Source organism: Chrysochloris asiatica, unplaced genomic scaffold (assembly GCF_000296735.1).
Source record: "Chrysochloris asiatica unplaced genomic scaffold, ChrAsi1.0 scaffold00147, whole genome shotgun sequence".
Taxonomy (NCBI): Eukaryota; Metazoa; Chordata; class Mammalia; order Afrosoricida; family Chrysochloridae; genus Chrysochloris; species Chrysochloris asiatica.
Window position 1 is genome coordinate 4,396,481 of NW_006408665.1, and position 25,369 is coordinate 4,421,849.

The window sequence follows — 25,369 nt, forward strand, 5'->3', positions numbered from 1 at the left end:
TCTTCTGGTGTCAGAGTCATGGAGATGGATGTTCACATTTCATTAGTTCGTTGGACTAATTGATTCCAAATGTCTTCAATTATCATCATTCTCCTTTCTTCTGGATATGGTGAAGACTTTTTAAAGATTAATTGTTTATTTGACATAAAATACCATTCTCACAGTTATGGGCTTTATTAGGAAGTTAACATAAATTCAGGGTCAGAAATGCTCAGGGTACAGTTTTTCCAGTCAGGAAAGTTTTGCCTCAGCCATAATTGCAGGCAGGTCTCTCTCTGCCTGGACAACATTACAAAGCTCATTTACGGGTGCTGACAGGACACAGCCCTCTACCATAAGCCTCAGCCTGAAAGCACTTGGTTCTAACTTTGTGGTTAGCAAACCTAGCTCTCCTCAATTAAGTGGCAAGAGGCACCCCATTCTGCAAGCAAGCCTCCTGCACAAAGTCATTCAGTTTCACTTACTCTGTGGACTGAGGGCTCCTTGTTGTTGTTGTTGTTAAGTGTCGTGGATTTAAGTTCCGACTCATAGCAACCCTGTATTGGGTTTTCAAGGAGCCACTGGTGGATTTAACCACCAACCTTGCAGTTAGCAGTCCAGTGCTTATCCTATAGCACTACACTTTAGCAAAGGTAAACATTGATAGATATCCTGTCAATTTAATTTTTGATGAAAAAAGCAGATAAAATGGTGGTGGTGTGCAACAACAAAATTTTTAAACTTTAAGGTGTAGTACTGTGGGTTAATGCGCTGGACTGCAAAGTTGGTTTGAACTGCAAGATCAGCAGTTCAAGATCACCAGCTGCTCCTTGGAAACCCTATTCAGGGTCACTATGGGTTGGAACTGACTCCATGGTACTTAACAACAATAACAAAATAATTTCTCTCTTAGTTGCTGTAGGTTGGAAAATTCAAATTGGACCATAATGAATGAAAACATGTATCACACATTTGTTGAGAAAAGTATGATGATGATTAGCTGTCTAACATAATGGCTTAGGAGTTAATGTTTTTGCCCATTTATCATTAAGGGCCAAAAAGGAAACTAAGTAAATAATAGAAGTTTATACAACAAACCATAAACTAAGATATCTTTGATGCACAAGTGGTATGTAAATTTACTTATCTGAGAATGGACTTAATTTACTAATATTGAGTCCATTTCTTTTGCATAATAAAATGGCTCCATTTCAGTTAGAAATTATGGCTCAGCAAAAATATTTCTATCTTATTCAATCCATTCTCCCATCTATCACCTATTGTCCCAGGATTCTATTAAAAAAATTTTTTTTTTAAATAATTGCTCCAGGCAGAGGGCAATCTAGTTACTACAAAGGAGAGCTGAAGAGAGTGCCAGTTTTCCCAGTTGTTCATCAGTGGAGAATGAAGACCTGGCATTTTCACTGACAACTTGGTCACTTCTCTTCATGTAATATACAGATACTATTGTTGTTGTGAAGTCTCGTGGAATTGGTTCTCACTCATAGCAACACTGTATATGGTTTCTGAGGAACAGCTGGTGGGTATGAACTCCTGACCTTGTATCACCCAGTTAAATACAATTCATATCAGACAGAATACTGAAAATTCTACTGTCTTTGAGCACTGGCGGTGGCGGTGGTTATCTGTGGAGTCGATTCTGACTCATAATGACCCTGTACAGGGTTTCCGAGGCTGTAAATATTTATGGGAGCAGAAAGCCTCATCTTTCTACCGCGTAACAGCTGGTAGTTTCAAACTGCTGACGGAGGTTAGCAGTGCGATTCCTAACCACTATGCTACTTTGAGCACTACTGAATTAAAAATTCATTTTGGTAGAAAAAAACAACACTGCCAGTTTATTGAGTACTGTGTAAAACTGAAATGTGTTCATACCTGTTTTGAAATACACTTCAGTTTATTTTAAAGGTAAACACTAAGTAACGATATGAACTGTAGAAAATGTCTAGCTAATAGAACCACAGACATTGGTAGTAGGAAAAAAACTACTGGGACCCTTTTCCCCCTACATAAGCTGAATTGTTCCTTACAATAATAGATCAGACTGTTGTGTTATTTATGTTCTACTTTCATGATCAAGAAGCGACCTTAAATATTTGGATATATACTAAATGACGTTCGTTTGGAACTTCTAGAAATCTTTCTATTTATTTCCAAGAACGAAAAGCAACTAGCTTCTTTTCCTTAGAGCCCATGGATTTATAATTGATGGAAGAATGGAAAAAAAACAAACAAACTAACACACACACGTTTCCTCTATATGTTTAAAGTTAAAATTCTTTCATTTCTTGTCTGTTAACTGAATCCAAATTTCCTCACAATGTTGTTTACCATACCAGGGCTGTTTATAAGGAAATATGCAACAAGGATTTGATTGTTTGGATGCCTAAGGCATTCCTAGGCTAAGGAATATACACACATGTGTGGTAAGGAAACGCTTGTAACTTAAAGCACAATATACCTAGCTTATGTGACAGGAACACTTTCTAGAATCTAATAACATTTAAGCGACAGCCTAGTTTCTCACTCCTATCTTGTTAACAATAGAAAACAAGTGATCTCACTTCTAATTATTAGCTTCCTACAATCATGTTTTGTATTTATCCACAATAAAACTTTAGGTCCTTGCCTGTATCTTTGCAAAGAAATGGAAATATGGGCACTGTGTATAAATCTTACCAATACAGATCAATCCTGTTGAGCTGAGCTTGCTGCCGGGTGAACATTCACAATTGAAAGATCCAAGGTTGTTTCTGCATGCTCCATTGACACAGGGGTTGCTTTCACATTCATTTATATCTATAATCCAGAAGGAAAAGATTCTGTTAGAACGGCCATGTGTTTCTGGAAAAGATTATTCCAACAAGCTATGCTATGCCAGAATGTCTGGTAAACTTGGCTCTCGCAATTTTAATATGGATCTATGAGGCATGAAGTGAATGAGCCGTGGAGACTTGCATTTTACTGTGCGGATACATATCTACAAGACTGGGGACTTGGTAGGATCCGCCTGTTTTGAAAGGGTTCAGTAGTGAATCTTCGATACATTGCTATAACTTTACATAAATTGGATTATTTCCCCCCACAATAAAAACTAATTGTCCTATGGGAAATTCAAATTCTGATTTCATGGAAAGCACCGTATTTCCAAGCACAGCATGCTGTGCAAAAACAAACGCTGATTGCTTTTGTCATTTATGGATCCACGAGGCTCTAGAAGAATTAAGAAAGCCTTGTTAGAAACAAAATATCACAATGCTGGCTTTAGTTCTAAAGTCTTGGATGCAAATCAGGAAATAGGACTGAAACTTTAATAATGGGTCGGGCATTCTCCTGGCCGGATCTACCACGCAAGTCTCTGTAGCTGATTCACTGTGTACTCTTGTTGCCTGAGTTTCCTTTTTTTTTTTTTAAAGCACAGATGATTTTGGTAAAAGAAAAATTAGAACAACTTGATGGAGACCATGTAATTGCCTTAAATAGGCCTCTGTAATTATGAATTTGATTTGTGTTCTAAATCAAATCATATACCACAATCCAAGCAAGTTCTGTTGATGGCGAGAAGTAAACAGAATAAGATTTCGCACATGTTCGCAAGCGGTGACTAAAGAAAATGTCAAAGCTGTAAAGTTAAATAGTTTCACACATGAGTTAATTAAAAATAAATACAAGCTCCAGTTAAGTACTACATACAATATTGAAGACCAACTTTCAATATAAATCCAGTCACTTAGCTTAAAAAAGTGCCACACAGACTTCTTTTCCTGCTTGGTTAATTATCTGAAACAGGTCAACACACTTCAAAGGATGGTTTATGTTGAACACTGCCGTTCTGAGTTCATCAGAATACTTAACATTTATTTTTTTCCTTTTTCCCTACACACCTTTTTCAATGTAATATGAAACGCTGTGTTGAGGGAAAACATGGAGACAAACAAATCGCTAGCAGATCGTTAATGCTTATTCTTGAATGTCTCAAGTGAAACATAAACTAGCTGGTCCTGAAAGAGCAGGGCTCAGAGCCGATTCCCCAGTTAATGGACTTGAAATGCAAATTTAAAAATCAATGTGGAAAAAAATAGGTACTTTTTTTTTCCTACTTCAAAATTACTAAAGAGTACCTATGTACTAATTTAATACTTTAAACAAATTATTTGAGGAAAGTATGAATGCATCTTTCTTTGAGACTGAATGTAGTGGGAAGTCCTCTTAAAAGCAAAAGGAAAATAACAGTAGGGCAGGTCTTGTAAATGCAGCATAGATTTGGATTAAAAACATTTAGTCCAGAGTACTGAAATTCCTGTAGTAAAAACACAATAGAAAAAAATCAAGCAGATAATCTAAAAGGAAGCAGGTAACCAATCTGAGGAATATTTATATTCTTCGATTGATCTAATTTGTCAGAAGCACGAAAGAAGGAAAAATGCCAATATTATATAAATATATATTTTTTAATCTTTACTTTAAATGAAGCATTTAAGGACATAAAAAACTATTAACATATTCAATGACAGCTACAAATATCAATTGTTTAATTTTTCTTTCTATACAGTGTTTTTATGTTATAATGTCATGGAACCAGGAATTGAAACAGTTCACTGTACATTCCTGGAAATAAACTTCAAAGAACATCTGGCTTACATTTAACTAGTTATATCACTGGAAACACAATCTAAACCACAGTGCTTGCTGTAAAAATGTTAACTTTCACAGACTCTCAGAGCTCAAACAAAAAAAGTAAAATAAAGTTTTTGTAACAGTCTGAAATAGCAGAAGAATTTTACTCTTTATTACTACAGCTATTTATTATACATTAAAAAATATATATAGCCTGTTGAAAACACGAATGACAAACAAAATTTGGGAATATAGCAAAAAAACATATAGAGAAAGCTAGCATTCGTCATGAACCTGCTAATAATTCCCTGTCTGGTCTTTGGAAATTAGTTTTGAAAGAATAGGAATGAAGTGAACTGCTTCAGGCAGACAAATTTACTGTTTGAATGCAGTGATAGAAATAAGCAAAAAACCCAAGGGAAAGCGTTCTGTGTCCTTCAGGTATATCAATTGCAAACACGTAATAAAATGCAGTGGGAAGAAAGTGTAGAAATAATGGTTAGGTTTCCCTGAACAAATCACTTTTGTATCCACCAATGTGCATGAGGCTAGTGCCAAAATATTTTTGAATCACGTCTCTCCTGTATTTACATAACATGAATTTCTTTCCTCTGAATGACAGATGCATGTATCTTTCATGGTAAGAAAAGGCTCAGATTTAGCAGGAACAATGACCTCTTTCACAACATGCAAGCACAGATCACTCTCTCCAACTCTCACTAGTGCCTGATTTGGTCTGTGTATGTCTTGCTCCCTCATTCTGATATTTAGGTTAAGATCTAGCATTACACTTTTACCAGGATCCACTCCTATTCCTTTTTCATTGCTCCTGTAAGCAGGTGAGTCAGCACTGTGACATTCAGCATCCTTCAACTCCAATGTTTCTTCTTAAAATGAAGGGATACGATGTAAATTATCATCGACAATTCAGTGAGATGCTAGTACCAAGCCGAATCCAAGACACTGTCCATTTGGTTCCCCATGATATATTTTGCTTATACTAGTAACAAAGAATATTGTTGCCGTGGAAGGGGAAACTAGTCCTAATAATCATCCACTTCCACATTAAATCAAGATTCCTAAGCTTTCATATTTTCTTTCATATTTTCCAGAGATTTAACAGAAGCTAATCATCCAAGAGATGATAAAACTGATAAGAAGCAGTGGGAAGAAAGCATAGAAAGTCAGGAATAAGAAAAAAACAAGTTTGAAATCCATTTTCCCACTGCTTCAAATAATCACTGAGGAATATGGAGTGAATACCTTTGCACAAATCACATTTCTCAGACTAATTCTGAAAGACAACAGGTCTTGGAGATTGGGGATGGAAGTGGCTGCTAGAAAAAAGAGAATCTTTAGTTAAACATATTTAAGTAGTCTAAGTTAGTTTTAGAGTCCGAGTGTGGCATTGTGGGCTAATGCGTCAGACTGCAAAATCGTTTGAACTGCAAGGTTGGTGGTTCAAGCTCACCAGCTGTTCCTTGGAAACCCTACACAGGGTCGGTATGGGTCACAATCACCTCGACAGCACTTAACAACAACAAGTTGGTTTTGGAGTCCTGGTGTGGTGCTGCGGGTTAATGCGTTGGGCTGCAAGGTCCATTTGAACCACAAAGTTGGCGGTTCAAATTCACAGCAGCTCCTTGGATACCCTATACAGGGTTACTATGAGTTATAACCAACTTGACAGCACTTAACAACAGAGTGGGTTATAAGAGACCAGATGATACAGTGCTTTAAAAGTGCTTTGCTGTTGACCAAACGAGCAGTGATTTGAACCCACCAGCTATGCCTTGGGCAAACGATGTTGCCGTTCGCTTCACTTATGTGCAAAGATTTACAGCTTTGCACATAACCCTGTGGGGCAGTTCTACCCTGTTCTACAAGGTCTCTATGAGTTGGAATCGGCTTAAAAACAGTGGGTTTATATTTTGGAGTGGGGTTATAAAGAGAGCTGCCTTACAGAACACAAGACAAAAACCAGTTGCCATGGAGTAGACGCCAACTCTTGGTGATGTCAGAGAAGAACAGGGTTTACAATGGTCCACTTTTTAGAAGTTGATTGCCAGTGATTTTTTTCCGATAATATATCTGTGTGGACTTAAACTTCTAACCTTTCAGTTAGCAGCTTTGTGCCTTAATCATTTGCACCATCCTCATATTCCAAACTAACAGAAGGAAATCCCAACTATTGTGTCTCCTAATCATTCAGGGCGAAGTTTCTCCAAGTGCTTTAATTAGGAAAGCAATTGCCCTTTTCTCTCTTTGAGTTCTTGCAAAGAAAGTAGGCAGGCAGGAAAGCTGTTGTTAAGTGCCACTGAGTTGGTTGTGACTCATAGCAACCCTGTCGTTTTCTGAGAAGTGGTTGGCGAATTTGAACTGCTGACCTTGTGGTTCAAAGCATTGGATTTACAATCCAATGCTTATCCTACAGTACCACACCAAGACTCCTGGAAAGTTGTTACCAGATCTAAATTTAGAAAACCTGAATCGTATGTGTAGGTCTTTTTTTCTTTTCTTTCTTCAGGCTAATTACTGTTTTTCAGTGGTCCCTCCAGTTCAATCCAAACTTAGAATTGCACTTTGTAATTGCATTTCATTGACTTCAGATGAGTCATTTGTGTTTTGGCATCTTGTTCAATAGTCCTAGCATGTTTCTAGTCACAAGAATGCTTTGATGTTAAACCGTAAGCTGAAGAGAGGATGTTAACATCTTTTTGTAAAATATACCATTGCATTTGTCTTGGCTACAGTTTCACTAAGAAACAAATACTGTAACAGGTAAGGTAAAGGCTATTTACCATAATTAAAGATGAAGCCTTTATAAAAAAGGTAATTATTTGGAAGAAGTATTTAGATCTCAGTACATCATGGGACACTTCTGTGGGTCCACACAGTGAGATGAAAAGAGGTACAATGACTGCTAGTCAGACAACAATTTCTTCTGACACATTGTGTTGTGAAGTGCCGTCGAGTCGGTTCCGACCCATAGCAGCCCTGTCTAGCGTTTCCAAAGAGCAGTTGGTGAGCCTGAACCACTGACCTTGCAGTTCAACAGCTTTGCAGTCTGGCTCATTAACCCACAGCACTTCCATCAAAATACAAAAATGTAACTGAATGCATTCATTGCTTAGCTAGTATCTCAATGAAAATGAAATTTTCCCCAACCATTTAACTCATTCCAGCAACTTTCATTGCAGGAAAATGTGACAAAAAGAGAAATACATTTTAAAACACTGATTTATGAGAAGACCACTAGCGAGATGGATTGGCAAAGTGGCAGCATCAATGGGCTCAAGCGTGGCGACAATAGTGAGGTTGACCCAGGATCAGGCAGTGTTTCATTCTGCTGTGCATAAGGTTGCTATGAGTTGGTACCGACTTGATGGCACCTAACAACAACAACAACAAGACCAAATGATGACTTTTAAATTATCAAATGGAAAGGACAATTTTCTTAGACTGTGTTGCTGATAAAATGCCCTCAAGTTGGTTCTGACTCATATTGTTGTTGTTGTTAAGTACTGTGACGTCAGTTCTGACTCATAGTGACCCTGCACAGGGTTTCTGAGGCTGTACATCTTTACGGGAGCAGAAAGCTTCCTCTTTCTCCCACAGAATGGCTGGTAGTTTTGAACTGCCAACCTTCAGGTTAGCAGCCTGATTCATAACCACTACGCTACCAGAGCTCCTTGGTTCTGACTCATATGACCCCTGTATAGTGTTCCCACATGGTGGATTTGAACCACTAACATTGTGGTTTTCAGTCCAGTGCTTATCCTACAACGCCATACCAGGAGTCCCTTTCTTATTTGTTGTTTTAGGTGCCATCGAGTTGGTACCGACTCATAGCAACCTTATGCACAGCAGAACAAAACACTGCCCAATCCTGGGCCAACCTCACTATTGTTGCCAAGCTTGAGTCCATCAATGCTGTTACTTGGCCAATCTATCTCGTTGGGGGTCTTCCTCTCTTTCTCTGACCCTCCACCTTACCAAACATGATGATATCCTTCTCCAGCGACTGGTCCCTCCTGAGAGGAACCAGTCCGAATTATGAGAGACGAAGTTTGGCCATCTTGGCCTCCAAGGAGCACTCTGGCTGCATTTCTTCCAACACGGATCTGTTGGTTCTTTTGGCAGCTCATGACACTTTCAATATTCTCCTCCAACACCATAACTCAAAAGCATCAATTCTTCTAGGGTCATCCTTATTCACTGTCCAGCTTTCGCATGCATATGAGGTTACTGAAAATACCATGGCTTGGGTCAGGCACACCTTAGTCTTCAAGCTGACATCTTTGCTCTTCAACACTTTAAAAAGCTCTTGTGCAGCAGATTTGCCCAATGCAATACGTTGTTTGACTTCTTGACTGCTGCTTCCATGAGTGTTGATGGTTGATCCAAGAAGAATGAAGTCCTTGACAACTTCAATCTTTTCTCCATTGATAAGAATGTTGTTCATTGGTCCAGTAGTGAGGATTTTTGTTTTCTTTACATTAAGATGTAATCCATACCGAAGGCTGTGCTCTTTGATCATCATCAGTAAATGTTTTAAGTCCTCTTCAATTTCAGCAAGTAAGGTTGTATCATCTGTATATCGCAGGTTGTTAATGAGTCTTCCTCCAATCCTGATGCCACGTTTTTCTTCATAGAACCTAGCTTCTTGGATTATTTGCTCAGCAAACAGGTGAATAAGTATGGTGAAAGAATACAACCCCTTGCCCACCTTTGTTAATTTTAAACCATTCAGTGTTCCCATGTTCTGTTTGAACAACTACCTTTTGATCCATGGGCAGATTCCTCATGAGCACAATTTGTGGTTTCTAGTCCAGTGCTCATCCTACAACACCATACCAGGAGTTCCTTTCTTAGACTATATTATATATTTTATGAGTCAACCTCCCAGGCATACCAAAGTCCATCAGTGAACTGCATAAACGCTAACTATTAATTCATTACCACAATCTAGAATCCTACACAAATGTGTCACAGTGGTCTTAAAAAGAGGGAAACAAAGCAAACAAAAGTAAAGCAATACATGGTTCCTTCCACTTTTTTTTTTTCACCCCAAAGCTTCAGAATGCTTGTTCCAAATGTTTGCAGATATTTTATCTGAATAGAATGAAGCTGAGTGCTTTTAAATTGGGTTAGGTATATTCTATTTTTAAAACTGACAGATTAGAGGCAAGCGATTATAAAAGAAATATCCACACAACACTCTTCCCTCCTTTGTTGCTTCATCAGTGGAACTGACTAGGTGCTTGCAATTGACAAAGACAATGAAGATAGCTCTTACCTTCACAAGTCTCTGTCTCTGTCCTGAACACATACCCAGGTGGGCATGTGCAACTATAACTTCCAGGTGTGTTTCGACATAGTCCATTATCACAAAGCAGTCTGTTTACCAGGCACTCATCAATGTCTGAAAGCAACCATGAGAGAATAGAAAACATGTATTTAAATATATAGTACAACAAGAAGACAGTGTCCTGTTATATACACTATAGGTTATATATATATTACAGTGTCCTATACAGTTGTTATTGTTACCCCTAAAACTTGTGTCCAATGCCCTAGAGCAATGGAGTCCAATTAACAAACATTCCAAATAAACCAGGAAAAAGCCTTTATTATTAGGAAAGGGACTCCAGGGATCCCTGCAACAAGGAGGAATGGTGTCCAATGACTATTTCTTACAAGCAATATTTTACCCACTTTTACAATGTTAATTGGAGTCCTGGTGTGGCACTACAAGATAATTCACTGGACCACAAGGTCAGGTTGAACTGCACAGTCTGTGGCTCAAACTCACCAACTGTCGCTATGAGTCAGAAACGACTAGACTGCACTTAACAACAACAATAACAATGTTAATCAGAATGCAGGTGGGCTACAATCTTATGAGTCTAGCATTTCTGCACCAATTCACAAGGTGATTGGATGTGCTGAGAAACTTATCAAAAGGGTTAAACTTTCCTGGTGCCTGTTTATCTGGGTGGTTACTCTTTTAGAAACCATCCACAGAGGGATGTCTTCAAGCCTAAGCAACCATTAAAATTATAGAAGCTTGTATGTAAGGAGGAGTTCTGGTGTGGCACTGTGGGTTAACATGCCAGACTACAAAGCTGTTTGAACTACAAGGCTGGCAGTTCAATCTCACCAGCTGCTCCTTGGAAACCCTATACTGGGTCGCTATGGGTTGGAGTCGACTCAACAGCACTTAACAACAACATATGTAAGAAAAGAAAACAGGAAAGGGGGTGGTGGTGTGTGGGATGTCTCAAGTAGTGCTCAATTATTTGTTAAGTTCTCAAAATGGCTCCATTCATGCTTTCATTATGAGTTGGAATCGACTTGACAGCACCTAGTGACAAGAGAAGTTACCCCTTACCTGGCTTCTAATTGGCTAGTTGTTCTGTAATTGACATAACAGAATAAATAAATTAATAAATTAATAAATATTTTATTTAAACAGGACAGTCTTGTGCTACTTTTAAGAGGCTCTGAATTCCTAGAAAGTATGTAGTACTTCGGAAAGTGCTCACTGAAGAAACAAACTATTGGGAGTCCGTTCTGACTCAGTGACCCTCTAGAACAGAATTAGAACTTCCCCATAGGCTTCCAAAGGAGCTCTGGTAGCGGAGTGGTTACGAATTGGGGTGCTAACCTCAAGGTCAGCAGATCGAAACTACCAGCTGTTCCATGGGAGAAAAATGAGGCTTTCTGCTCCCATAAAGATTACAACCTCAGACACCTTGTACAGGGTCACTATGAGTTGGAAGTGACTCCCCGACACACCACCACCACCAACACCACAGGGTTACATGACTACAGTCTTTACAGAAATCGACTTTCACATCTTTCGCCTAAAAAGCACCTTGTTGATTTGAACGGCTGACCTTTCTGTTACAGCTGAGCACTTAATCACTGTGTCACCAAGGGCACATCCTTCATTAGTGTACTGTCCTGCAGTGGTATTAAATATATTCTAAAACACTGATGAAATAAACTAAAAGGTTAAGCTTATTTGCATATAAAGTTGCTTTGCTATTAAGTGCTACACAGTGGATTCCAACTCAGAGCGACCCTGTATAAGGTTTCTGAGGAGTGGCTGGTGGTTTTGAACTGCTGACCTTGTGGTTAGCAGTCCAGTGCTCATCCTAAAACACACAACACAGAACTGCTCAGTAGGGTTTGAAGGCTGTGACCTTTTGAAAGCACATTGCCAAGACTGTCATCTGATGCACCTTTGGGTGGGCTTGAGACACCAGCCTTTTACAAAGTAGTCAAATGCTTAATCATTTGTGTCACCAAAGGGATCCTTTTGCCATGACTGTATAATGTTATATCTAGTGATTGCTTAACAATTTACTTAAACATGTCTTTATTCCTGAAATTTGACTTTTTAAAAAATCTACTTTTAATAACAAAGTCACGCATGTAACTATTTTAAAGAATTAAATACTTCCATGGCCCATGTTCAGTGTGAAGATGTTCACTTAATCTCCCTGTTTTCAGTGTGGTGACCATGTTCTAAACCTTATTCAGAAGGTATGTTCACTGAGAGTGACTTAGCTTCTGGCAAATAAAAGCTGTCCTCTGCACATTTTTAGAAAAGTTCAATCACGTGTGGCTAGTGCCCTCGTCCTGTACACAGAGAAACCAATTCTATCATAAATACACGATGTTTCGTATGGCTCTATACGAGAAGGCAGTGTAGCATAACCTAACGATAGGTGAGGGTCACCCACTCAGCACCTTGGAAGGAAAGGTCTGACAATCTGCTTCTGTAAAGTCTGTTACTGCTGCTGTAGGTTGTGACTCAGAGCAACTCTGTGCATAAAAAGAAACGTTGTTCCATCCTGTACCATCCTCACAATTAGAGCCAAGAAAACTCTATGAAGTACTTCTGTGTAACAAATGGAGTTGACTTGATTTGGAGGCTGACTTGATTACATGTAACAATAACAGCAACAACACAGCTTTGTACATCCATCTGTACATATATTAGCAGCTCAGGGTCAAATATATGAAAAAAAAAAAAAAAAAACAGTACTTGATTAAAAACTTGAAGAGACGTGTATGAGGAGGAGTCACAAATTAATGGAAAAAATGGAATTTTTCCATGAGTATTTTGAAGCCCCCTCTTATTACTTTCTAATCTTAATCATCAAAACTTAGTTGTAAGGGTCATTAGTGATTAATTGTAAAAATCATTAAGCATATGATGGGTCAAGTAACATTAAGCTTTATAAAATACACCTCAAGTGCTGTGTGAGAAAATCTAGATTCCTGGTGTGGCAGACAGAGAATTTGGTTGGACACTTGAGCCTGGTTTCAAATAATAGCCCTTGGAATAGACTGAGCAGTTAAGGCTTTTATTCAGAAATAGCCAGGCAACACTTAAGCATAAGTAAGTAGGGGCTGCACAGGCCCCACCTTGGCAATAGGCCCCACTCTGCAAGCAACCTCAGAAAGGGAGAAGGTGAGATGCAGTCAGTAATGTATATTCATTGAAAGGATCTCTCATAACTATGCGATAAGGTCCCAGCCATGTGTATTTATTTAAGTCCCAATGACTAAGGAAGCCTGCACCTTGTGACTCTCTCTTTCAGGCTCCCCTGGATTGGTGAGAACATCCATGAATGGAAAGGGGTAGCATGCCCCTGCGGACAACAGAAACCATATGCAGTGAACCTCCCAGACTGCCTGGTGTATCTCTTTGATTGTATCCTTTCTGGTTATAACAAATGGGTTACCTATAAAGTATAGGTAATTGTTGCTACTGTTGTTAGGTGCCTTTGAATTGGTTCTGACCCATAGCAACCCATATGCATAATAGTTCCAGGGAATTTTCTGAGCCATGATGGAGAATTAACAAATCCACAATGGGTAATGGGATTTTGACTTGACTCAGGGTGCTGCATACACAATCAGATAGGGTTTCATGAGGAACCAGTGTTGGGTGGCTTGGTGATGGAGAAAAGATGCATGGGCAATCAGTGAAGGAGGACTGAGCCCTTCTAGCCAGTGAATTAATCTCAGGGGCAAGAGAGTCACAGAGACACATACACACAGAGATTAACTAGTCTGAAGTGCAGGGAGTTGTGTGTACTCCAAAACCTACAACTGGTGCTTGATGACTTGGCCCCATTCAGGATGGCCAGGTATTTTTTGACCTAACTAGGTGGTTAGGGTAGGAGAAAAGTGCCATAGAACAAGTGGCTGGTGAGAAGGGAAGGTGAAGCCTAGGTCAGCTTCAGGTGGGAATTGGATTCATGCTGCTTCTTGCCACACAGTTAGAGATCAAAGGTGAGTTTTGCCTGTTTTGCCACCTTTTTGATACATTGAGATACAGGATCTCATTTTGCATTAAAGCAATGTTATTTTCTTGAATGTATGAACTAATTGGAAATACAACATTGTCAGCTGTCTTCAGCCTCCTCCCCTTTTTTGTTAAACCTAAATCACATGTTTCAGTTTTCTCATTCTCTTATAAGTTATATATGGAAAACATCCCATTCTCAGATATCATATTTGGATATGTAGTAACAAGTTGTTTCTTTACAGAATTCATTGTTTCCTCACTCTGCAACACTTTACTTTTTGACTTACTATTATCCATATTGCCCATTTAATTGTTGAAGTCCTTTGTTCAGTGAAAATTTATATGATCAAGTTAGATACAAAAAACAATACTAAACATTGATGTCCATTTGTCTGTGAAAAGAACACTTTAAAACCAAAGTGTACAAACAGGAAATGGTTGTGTGTAATACAATAGTTTAATTGTTTTAAAAAGGAAACGAGGATTAACATTTTTAGTCATTTGTGGAGCTGCATGATAAGCACCAGATTGCTAACTGGAAAGCTGGCAGTTCAAACCCACCAGTTGCTCCATGGAAACCCTATACAGGTCACTATGAGTCAGAACTGACTCAAAGGTGCTAACAACATTTGCACTTTGCCTAACCATATAATCCATGGGATTTAAACTGCTCAAAAGGGTCTTGAATAAATAGAACAAAATACTTACCAATACAGTTTCTTCCAGAGGTATCTGGTTCATAGCCACTATTACAATTACAACGGTAACTACCACGTAAGTTTTCACAAATTCCATTGGCACATATATCAGGATCCAAAGCACATTCATTGATATCTGCATCGAATGTTGAAAGTTTGTAAATAAATACAGGGCTACTACAGATGACTCAACATACAAAGTGTTTACTTAACTCTGTAAACAACCTCACAATCTGCCTGCCTTTCAGGATGGAAATGAAAATAGGAATAAGAAAACAAAACTGAGAGATCTAGAACCCTAGATTGAAATATAAAGAAATGAAGGAAAGCAGCAAAAATTTAGGGAAAGTGAATTATTTCACATGATAAAGTTTTGTGTCAACTTGGGTTGGCCATCAGGATTCTCGTGGTTTAGGAGTTAGGGTGTAGTTATCACACCTCCACAATGACATCTAATATGATACAACCAATTCCATGATGTGATATGGCATGATCCGCTCTGATCAGATGCGATTATCTGTGTGCTGTAAATCCTCACTTCTAAGATGTTAAGGAGGCCAAATGCAATCTACATCTGGTTAGGCTGTACCTTGAGTCTGTCACTTTTGAGATATAAAAGGAGAGAGAAGTGAGCAGAGAAAGAGGAACCTATTACCACCAATAGAAGTGAGTCCTTTGAACCTAGGGTCCCCGCACTGTGAAAATCCTAGACCCAGGGGAAGATTGAGGTCAAGATGTATGGCGATCTCCAAAGAATATTGGGCCTACAGATGTTGAAAAGAGACAAGGAGCTTTTTCTCCAGAATCAAAAAGAGAAAGTCTTGCTCCAGAGCCAACACTCTGAATTTGGACTTCTAGCCCTGTAATCTGAGAAGAAATTTCTGGTTGTTAAAGTCATCTGCTCGTGGTATTTCTGTAATAGAAGAATTCTACAACTAAGACACTTAAAATACCTGTATTTATGATCAAATTAATGAAGAAATTGTATACACTCTTGGCCTCAAATCCAAAGGTAAACTAACTTGTTGGCTACTAAGACTATCTCATTAGAAGACAGATTTATTAGTGTGGCCTATAGAATTTTATGGTCTCTGAAGGCAGGAAATATCTCCATTTTACTGACATTTTTAACAGTCAACCAAATAATATGATATTTCATAAATGTTCTTTATTGCTCATGAATTGATATTAACTGAGAAGATGGTTAAAACATGGCAGTTTCAGAACAGTATGTTTTATAGCAAGTAATGAACATGGCTATTCTGTCATTCATGGACAATGGGACATAAATGATGGGCTTATATGTGAGGTCATACTTTCACAGGCAGTTGGTTCTGTTGCAAAGGCCATATTGAAAATTAATATAAAAATGGAGTACAGGCGGGTCTCTGCTTGCTGCAGCCTAGGGAGTATGGAGTGTGAGTTGCAGTGATCTGAGAATCATGGCAGGACAGGCATTTAAAAAGTTTCTTCCTCTCTTTGATAAGGTATTGGTGGAAAGGAGTGCAGCTGAAACTGTAACTAAGGGAGGCATTAAGCTTCCAGAAAAATTTCAAGGAAAAGTACTGCAAGCAACAGTAGTAGCTGTTGGATGCAGATCTCAAGGAAAGGGTGGAGAGATTCAACAAGTTAGCATGAAAGTTGGAGATAAAGTTCTTCTTCCAGAATATGGGGCCACCAAAGTAGTTCTAGACGACAAGGACTATTTCTTATTTAGAGATGGTGACATTCTTGGAATGTATGTATGCTAAAATAAATCTCAATTAAAATAGCATCATGTTAAGCTGCCCATTCCACTGAAGTTCTGAAATCTTGCATCATGTAAATAATCTCCTTGTCTCTCTTTTGCACTACACTTAAAATATTCAGTGTCTCAAATTTAGTTTCACTGTACTAATAAAACAAGTCCATATAAAAATATGCAAGTCAATGATTAACAACAACAACAAAATGGAGTACACCAAAAGTTCAACTGTTGGTCACTAGGATACCATTATTTTCATGAATTTAGAAAACCTTCCTAAATACTACAAAAATGCAACCTTTTAATTTACTTTAGGAAAGGCATTTTTGTTCAAAAGAGTTTACTTCTTTACTCTGACTACTAATATTTACTGCAAAGATTGTTAAACATTATTGACAACTAATCTCTGACTTTTCTAAACTCTCCTCAAATACAAAAGTGGAGGACTTATATATATATATGTATGTATTGCTATGGGTCAGAATCGACTCAACGGCACTTAACAACATATATATATACACACACACATTGTTGTTGTTATGTACCGTCAAGTTGATTCTGACTCATCACAACCCTGTATAGGGTTTCCAAGGAGCAGCAGGTGGAGTCCAGTGCTTAATCCTATAGCACCACGTGTGTGTGAGCAGTCCTAGTGTGGTGCTGTAGGAGATCAGTACTTAATCAAAAGATCAGTTTGAATAGCAAGGTTGGCAGTTCAAACTAACCAGTCGCTCCTCAGAAACCCTACACAGGGTGGCTATGAGTTGGAACTGACTTGATGGCACTTAACAACAACAACAATGTATATATGTAAGTGAAGATTTAGCAACACCTTATGGTTTTATTTAAAAAACAACAGCAACAAAAACCCTCTTTGCTTACAGAAATGTAAAATATTTTAAATTATTAACACATACATATATCAAACTTAAATATTTAAGATTACACATTTAAATTTTTTGACTATATTAACTAATTTTAAACAATATTTTAGTGAATTTTATCTCTTTAGCTAGGTAGAAACATTTTAGTATTCTTAGGCAAATACAATCTTAGTTTATTCTTAGGGCAGTCTTCCCTGAACTTGAGCCATTATTAAAAACTTCTTAATGACTGTCTTCAAAACCTTATCTGCACCATTATTTAAGATTTTTCCTTAAACTTGACTTCTTTTGTTAATGTAAATACCAATTTTTGTATAATCTTATCCATAAAATCATGGATGATAAGAGTTGAAGAAAATGTGACACTGTATATTTAACAGAAGGTATTTACCAAAGATGAAAAGTGTACATCTATATACAACCTAAAGCAATGTAGACTAAAACCAGTGCTCTAAGAGATAATTCATCTTACTGTTTTATATTGATATGTTCCTACAGTATTAAATAACATTAGATGAATCTATTTATATGTCTGTGGATTATATAATTACTATAACTATAGTGCTGAGAATTGAGTACAGTTACCTCTTCCATCCACAGTGATGCCTAGTCCACTACTACAAAGACCATGGAATTCAGCTGTATAATAAAAATCAAGAAAAAAAGAGAGAGAGAGAGAAATTAAAACTATAAACTATACTTGTTCCATAACTCCAAAACGACCATTAGGAAGAATTACATATATTCACTTTTTAAAAGAAAAAGTTGCCATCTTGAAGTACACAACTTTTATAAGAATTTTTAAAATCATACAGAAGAATGAAAAGTATATCAAAATAACTTGTAGTCATCACCTTGAATTGAACAGTATTAATATATTAATAAATGTTACAATTATTTTCTATACATGAAAACTTCAAAAAATAGAAACTGAACTTTTTTCTCAATTATAAAATAATAATAGCCAACATTTACATAGAATTTACCATTTACCTGCATTGTTTTAGAATTTTGTATCTAGTAATTTATTTAAGCTTCTCTTCTACACTACCTAGGTATATTTCCCATATTTTACACCCAAGGAAACTGTGGCATGGAAAAGTGAAATAATTGTCTCAGGCCTATATAGGTCATAACTGGAGGCACAAACTTGAAGTCTGGGCATTCTATCAGGAATGTCTTTACATGTCACCATGGACCCAGTCTGTATTTTTTTCAAGAACAACACTTTTTTCACAGTTAGATGGATCTAACACATTCATTCTATTAGGTCTGTCCAACTTTTAAGAGTTATAATAAATACTATTAAGTGCAATTGCATCACTAGGCTAATCAATTGCAAGCAAAACTGTTAAGACTCTGTGTCTCTTTTACAGCTTTTGTTAATCACCAAAATCAGTTGCCATCCATTCAGTTCCCCCTTCAGGCAACTTTGTGTGTGTCAAAGCAAAACTGAGCTTCCTGAAGTTTTCAATTGCTGTTTTTACAGAAGTTTATTGCCAGGCCTTTCTTCTGAAGCAACCAGGATGGGCTTGAATCACCAAACATTCCGTTAGCAGCTGAGTTTCTGGACCTATTGACAACCTAGGGCTTCCCCTCCCTCAATGTCCAAGTTATGGTTCTACCAGCTTTATTAAGAGTGGGATAATTTTTGTCTTTCTCACCCCATCACTGGGAAAATACTGTACTTTACCAATCTGGGGGAAAAATATAAGGGATCTAATTTTTTTTTAAAAATTAGGTATATTTTTATATGATCATCTACCATTTTCATTTCTTCTTTGTGAAATCCTAGTTATGTGCTCTACACATTTTTCTATATAGGATATAACTTTTCCTACTGATTAATGTAAATTCCTTATAAATTAAGGAATGATGTACAAAAACACTTTTCTGAATTATATATGTGTTTTAGTCTTTGATGTTTGCTTTGAAAGTCCTTTATCATTCAAAAATCTTTTAAAGTTACATATTACATATGACAATTATTTTTGTAAGATGCAATGTAGGGATCTCTAACTTCATATTTTATCCGATAGCCATCAACAATATTCATTACATACTTCATTTTTCTTGTCTGATTTAAAATGTTGTCCTTATTCTTCTTCTTATAACCAAGTCTATTTTTAGATTCATTTTATTAGTTTATAGATCTTTTTATTTAGCCTTTCACCAACTGATATACTTCTTTCATACTACAAATAACACAATTTAATACATTTTAGGGCAACATTCTCTTAATTTCTTTTGTTTTTTAAAAATGCTATATTTAGCAATTCTTGTAGATAGTAAATAATAATTTCATTGAATTCTGAATACTTCACTTGGTATTTTAACAGAATTACAGGTAATTTGCTCTGTCTGGAATGCATTTCTCCCATCCTCCACTTGTGAAGTTCTTAATAGTTTTTCTAGACCAATCTAAACATCTCCCCCTCTGTGAAGTCTTTTCTAGCTTCCCCAAGCAACTAACTGCTCCCTCCCTTGTATTATCACAGTTGTTTTTTTTATCTCTTTTAAGGTACTAATCAAACTAAATTGTAATTTATATATCTGTCTGCCTGTATTCTTAAAGAATCTCAACTTTCAGGGGGAAAAAAAGTTAATTTTTGAATTCTTACTGTCCTTACACAGTCAAGTGTATGAATAAATAAAAATCAAACTTATTAGTCTATAATTAACTATAAACTATTGTCTAAGATCATTCTGTATTGAGATTCAAACAAAACAACAACAAAAAAACAGGTTTCTTACGTGTTTTTAATCTTGAAAGTAATAGATCATTTTTGGCTATTTATCTTCACAGTGACATCATAAATCAGGGAGACTGAGGCTAATCCATTATGTAAACATTATGTAAACATCTATTCAAGTGATTGTAATTACATCAACAAATAGATTTTTCAACTCACTACCTAAGATCATACATGCATATGAAAGGGCTTCAAAAGTTTGCGGAAAAAATTCCATTAGCTCTAAGTTCATTTTCCACAAACTGTTTGAAGCCCACTCATATAAACACATGCCAAATCTTATATGCCTCATATACCTATGCATAATTGGATTTATTTCCTTTAATTAAAAACAATGAGAAAACACTTCAGAGCTGCAATGCTCTTTGGCCAAATATCTAATACTGAATTTCTAGATCTTTCTATCAGATGAGAAAAAGACAAATATGATTACCTGAGTTCTTAGCAGGGCATGGCTGACAGGGCTCTCCAAAACCATAGTCTGGGTTGGCACAGCAGCATTCAGATTTGGTCACTGCACCAGGGAAGGGACGGACACACACTCCCTTCTTGATTCCACCATAGCACGTACTGCGCATATGAGTATCTAAAAGAGGTATAAGAACAATGAGGTGAACTACTGAAAGAGACAGAAAGATTGTAAAACTTCAGGTTTTTTGTTCTTGTTGTTGTTTTTAATTTTAAGAGGCCTACTTGACTGGAAGATCCAAGAAGGAGCTGCCAAAATAAAATTAGTTCTCCTTAGCATCTAATAGTGTTAGGAAATCAACAAATGTTTGCTGAGTGAGGGAATAAATGCATGCACACCAACAACTCATTTTCTTTCTCTCAAAAAAGTTTTATGTGAGGCACAAGTAAGTACCTATTATCCCACTTAGCCTTACAAGTCTTTCATCAAACCAAGTACATTTCCAGTTATAAACAACACTTTGAGCTGAAATCATGGGCTGTAGTATACTTAAAATGACACTTATGATTATTTCTATTTCAGAACTTTTAATGAACAATGAAGTGCAGTGCAGTTAAAATACCTTAAGATGACACTGCCTTTCAGTGTGATTTCTGACTTCAACATCTAAAGTTAGGGGCCTCTCTTTTTAATCTCCATACACTGCTAAGTAGTCACAAATACTGTATTTTAATCTCAAACTCTCAATAAATTCAGTTGTAAATATCCTAAGCAGCAATGTGTCCTTAGAATTGTGCCAGTTATACAAACATGTTCTCAGTGAACAGTCACGTTAATAACTCTCTAACAGTGAACATTATCACTAATTTATAAATGACAAAACGAATCAGAGGAGTTAAATAAATGTCTCAGAGCTGAGCTGAGATTGATGCAGGCTTGTATGACTCCCTCTCCCCACATCATGACAAATGGAATCGACTTACAGAAAGACCAGTTGGCCTCTGGTCTTGATTCCTGAGAGCAGGACCAATACCTGAGGTTAATGAGTAAGGGACTCACCAACACAAGAGGGACCACCTGGGAGCGATACGGTGACTAAGTCTCAGGAGGCATGATGTAATCTATCTGGCTAGTGTTGAAGTCAGTGAAGGCTTTGGAAGGTTCAGGATCTGGTTGGACTCTTTGGGACATAGAAACTCTGTTCTATGTCCCCTCCCGGACCTTGCCATATATGTCTCTTTGTCTGTATTGTTTTTTGTTATAGTAAAACTATATTATAGGTATGGTGTTTTCAAAGAGCTCTGTGAGTTGTTCCAATAAATTATAAGACTCATATAAGTAGCAGGAACTGGCTGGTCTAAAATGGAGAGAATGATGTGGATTCCAAGTGGGTAGAAACCCCATATTTCATTCTGGTTGGTGTAAAGTGGAATGATTACTGGGATTGAAGCCAGTAATCCTTAGTCAGTACATGCTGAACTAGCTTTGAGTAACTTAGGATAAGAGAGAGGGCTGCTGGGTAGTTGGAGTATGAGCTGAATAGTCAAGGGAAGCAGAGATTTCCATAGGATGCAGTTGGCATGTAGAGTGGAAATTGTTATCCACCGCACAATTTGGTGCCAGAAGTAGGCAATCTTAGTTTTCCTAGACAGAATCACACACCCTTCCCACCCCCAAACTCCTTCTCTTTCTACAATGTCATGCTATGTCCCAAATAAACATATCCTGTTTAGTTCTTTCACTCTATAGACTTATGAAATATGGTACAACTTTATGAGATACTAAATCGTCAACCATACAAAACCCAGATCATCATAAAGTTCACCAGAGAAGCAGTAACGCATGTAACAAGTATGATGACATAATAATTCCATCAAAAAGATAACTCCTACTGTAAGCTATATTTACAAATTATTTGAAACAATTTTATGTGGCTATTATGTGAAAAGTCATCTAATGATTTCTAATGAGCCTGGAATATCTCTCATTGAAACCATCAGATGTATGTTGTTGTTATGTCCTGTGGAGTCGGTTCCGACTCATAGTGACCATTTACATGGTTTCTGAGGCTGTAAATCTTTATGGGAGCAGAAAGCCTCATCTTTCTCCTGAAGAACAGCTGGTAGTTTCGAACTGCTGACCCTGAGGTTAGCATTCCGATTCATAACCACTACGTAACCAGAGCTCATGTATAGTTTCATTTAAACCATGATATTTATGTATACTCAAATGGGACTATTCTGGAAGAGGTATGAGTTTTACCGAACTCTGTGGAGAGGGTACCCTATCTCTTCCTTTTTCTGCTGTGGTTGCACTTGGTAGAGACACCTTTGAGTTATACACAAATGCAGCGATGGGTGTAAAGACAAATTTGTACAATTAAAATAAGTTCATTACTCCCTCTATGGTATTTGTGAATGCTTATGGAATGTCACTAAGTATCTCAAGAAATATCATGAAATGGTCAATATTTTTTGTTGTTGTTGTTTTCATTGAGAAAACTACAGGTCAGGTGTAGTTAGTTTTTAGAAGTAAATAGAAAAAAGTCTACAGAACACACTGGTGAACTCTACCAAACATCCAAAGAAGAGCTGACACTAATTTTATTGAAACTATTCTAGAACATAGAGAGGATGGAAAACCCTTGAATATATTTTATGAAGCGGGGATATCACTCATACCCAGACCAGGCAAAGACATCACTAAAAATGAAAATTATATTCCAATATCCTTCATGAACATAGAAGCAAAAATTCTCAACAAAATCCTAGGCAATAGAATTCAACAACACATTAAATAAATAATATATCATGATCAAGCGGGATTCCCACAAGAGATGCAAGGATGGTTCAAATATTAGAAAAAACAATTAATGTATCCACTACATAAATAAAACAAATGAAAGGAACCTCATGAGAATATTGATTGATGCCAAAAAGGCATTTGAACAAAATCCAACATCCAGTCCTGATAAAAATACTGAACAAAACAGGAATAGAAGGGAAATGCCTCAGCATAACGAAGGACATATATATAAGGCCAACAGTCAACATTACTCTCAATGGAGACAAACTGAAAGCATTTCCTTTATGTACAGGAACCAGACAAGGATGCCCTTTATCATGTATTTAATATTGGAGGAATCCTGGTGTGGTGCTGTAGGATATGCTCTGGACTGCTAATCAAAATGTTGGCAGTTCAAACACATCTGCTGCTCTTTGGAAACCATATGCAGGGTCTCTATGCATCAGAACCAATTCAATGGAACTTAACAACCACAATTAATATTGTTCTGGAAGCCTTGGCCAGAGCTATAAGAAAAGTTAATTAAAGTCATCCAAATTGGCAAAGAAGAAATAAGATTCTATTTGCAAATGATAAGATCCTTACCATATAAAATTCCAAAGACTCAGCAAAAAAACTCATTGAAAGATTCAGTCAGATTCCTTTACATTGATAAAGAGAGATCTGAAAAGTAAACCAAGAAAACAATAGCCACCCAAAAGAAGAAATTGTTGTTGTTGTTAAGTGCCATCGAGTCGGTACCGACCCATAGCGACCCTATACAGGGTTTCCGAGGGTATAAATCTTTATGGGAGTAGAAAGCCTCATCTTTCTCCCGCGGAGTGGCTGGTAGTTTCGAACCACTGACCTTAAGGCTCGCAGCCCGATTTGTAACCACTACGCTACCAGAGCTCTTTTAAATACTTAGGAATAAATCTAACTATAGAAGCAAAAGACCTACTACACAAAGAAATCTATAAAACACTAATACACAAAATCCCAAACAGACTGACTATAGCATGCTCAAGGACAGAAAGACTTAACATCGTGAAATGTCAACACTACCCAAGGCAATTTACAGATATAATGAAATCCCAATCAAGATTCTAACATCATTCTTTAAAGAGATGGAAAAACAGATCACTAACTTTATATGTGAAATTAAGAAATCATTGATTTTGCAGAATTCTATCATGCGATCTCCAGCATCATTTCTATCACCAAGGCCATATTTCCAACTACTGATCCTTCCTCTTTGCTTTCAAGCTTTGCATTCCAATCACCAGTAATGATCAATACATCTTAATTGAGTGTTTGATCAGTTTAAGATTGAAGAAGTTGGTAGAATTCTATTTTAACTTCACTGGCTTTAGTGGCTGGTGTGTAAATTTGAATAATAGTAGTATTAACTGGTCTTCCCTATAGGCACATGGATATTATCCTGTCACAGACAGCATTGTACCTCATGACTGATCTGGATATGTTCTTTTTGACAATAAATGCAACACCATTCCTCTTCAATTTGTCATTCCCGGCATAGTGTACCATGTGGTTGTCAGATTTAAAATGGCCAATACCAGTCCACTTCAGCTCACTAATGCCTAAGATATCGATGCTTATGCATTCCATTTCATTTTTGACAATTTCTAATTTTCCTAGATTCATATTTCATACAGTCCATGTTCAGATTATTAATGGGTGTTTACAGCTGTTTCTCTTCATTTTGAGTTGTGCCCCATCAACAAATGAAGGTCCCGTGGGCTTTATTCCCACAGGCTTTGCTCCATCTGTGTTATCACGGTCATCTCTACTTTGAGGCATCAGCTCTTCCCCAGTCACATTTTTAGTGCCTTCCAACCTGAAGGGCTCATTTTCCGACACTATATCTGACAGTGTTTCTGTGCTATTCATAAGGTATTCAGTAACTAAATATTTGGAAGTAGTTTGTCATTCCTTCTACCTAGTCTGTTTTTTTCTGGAAGCTCATCTGAAACCTGTCCACCATGCATAACCCTGCTGGTATTTAAAATACCAGTGGCATAGCTTCCAGAATCACAGCAACTCACAAGTCACCACAGTATGACAAACTGACAGATGAGTGGTGGCTGAAAGTGAAGAGGATTTAAAATATTTACTGATGAAAATCAAA

At 37.2% G+C, this 25,369-nt stretch overlaps 1 protein-coding gene and 1 pseudogene across 1 annotated transcript in view; one reads left to right on the forward strand and one right to left on the reverse strand.

The window, feature by feature from the left end:
- FBN2 (fibrillin 2) overlaps positions 1-25,369 on the reverse strand; it is a 393,529-nt gene that overhangs the window by 113,346 nt on the left and 254,814 nt on the right. The window contains exons 16-20 of the mRNA XM_006870689.1: positions 20,461-20,613; positions 17,860-17,913; positions 14,657-14,782; positions 9,917-10,042; positions 2,680-2,799 (exon numbers count right to left, since the gene is read on the reverse strand). Of these exons, the coding sequence (XP_006870751.1) occupies positions 2,680-2,799; positions 9,917-10,042; positions 14,657-14,782; positions 17,860-17,913; positions 20,461-20,613 (579 nt within the window). The remainder of the gene's footprint in view (positions 1-2,679; positions 2,800-9,916; positions 10,043-14,656; positions 14,783-17,859; positions 17,914-20,460; positions 20,614-25,369) is intronic.
- Positions 16,089-16,397, forward strand: LOC102825286 (annotated as a pseudogene).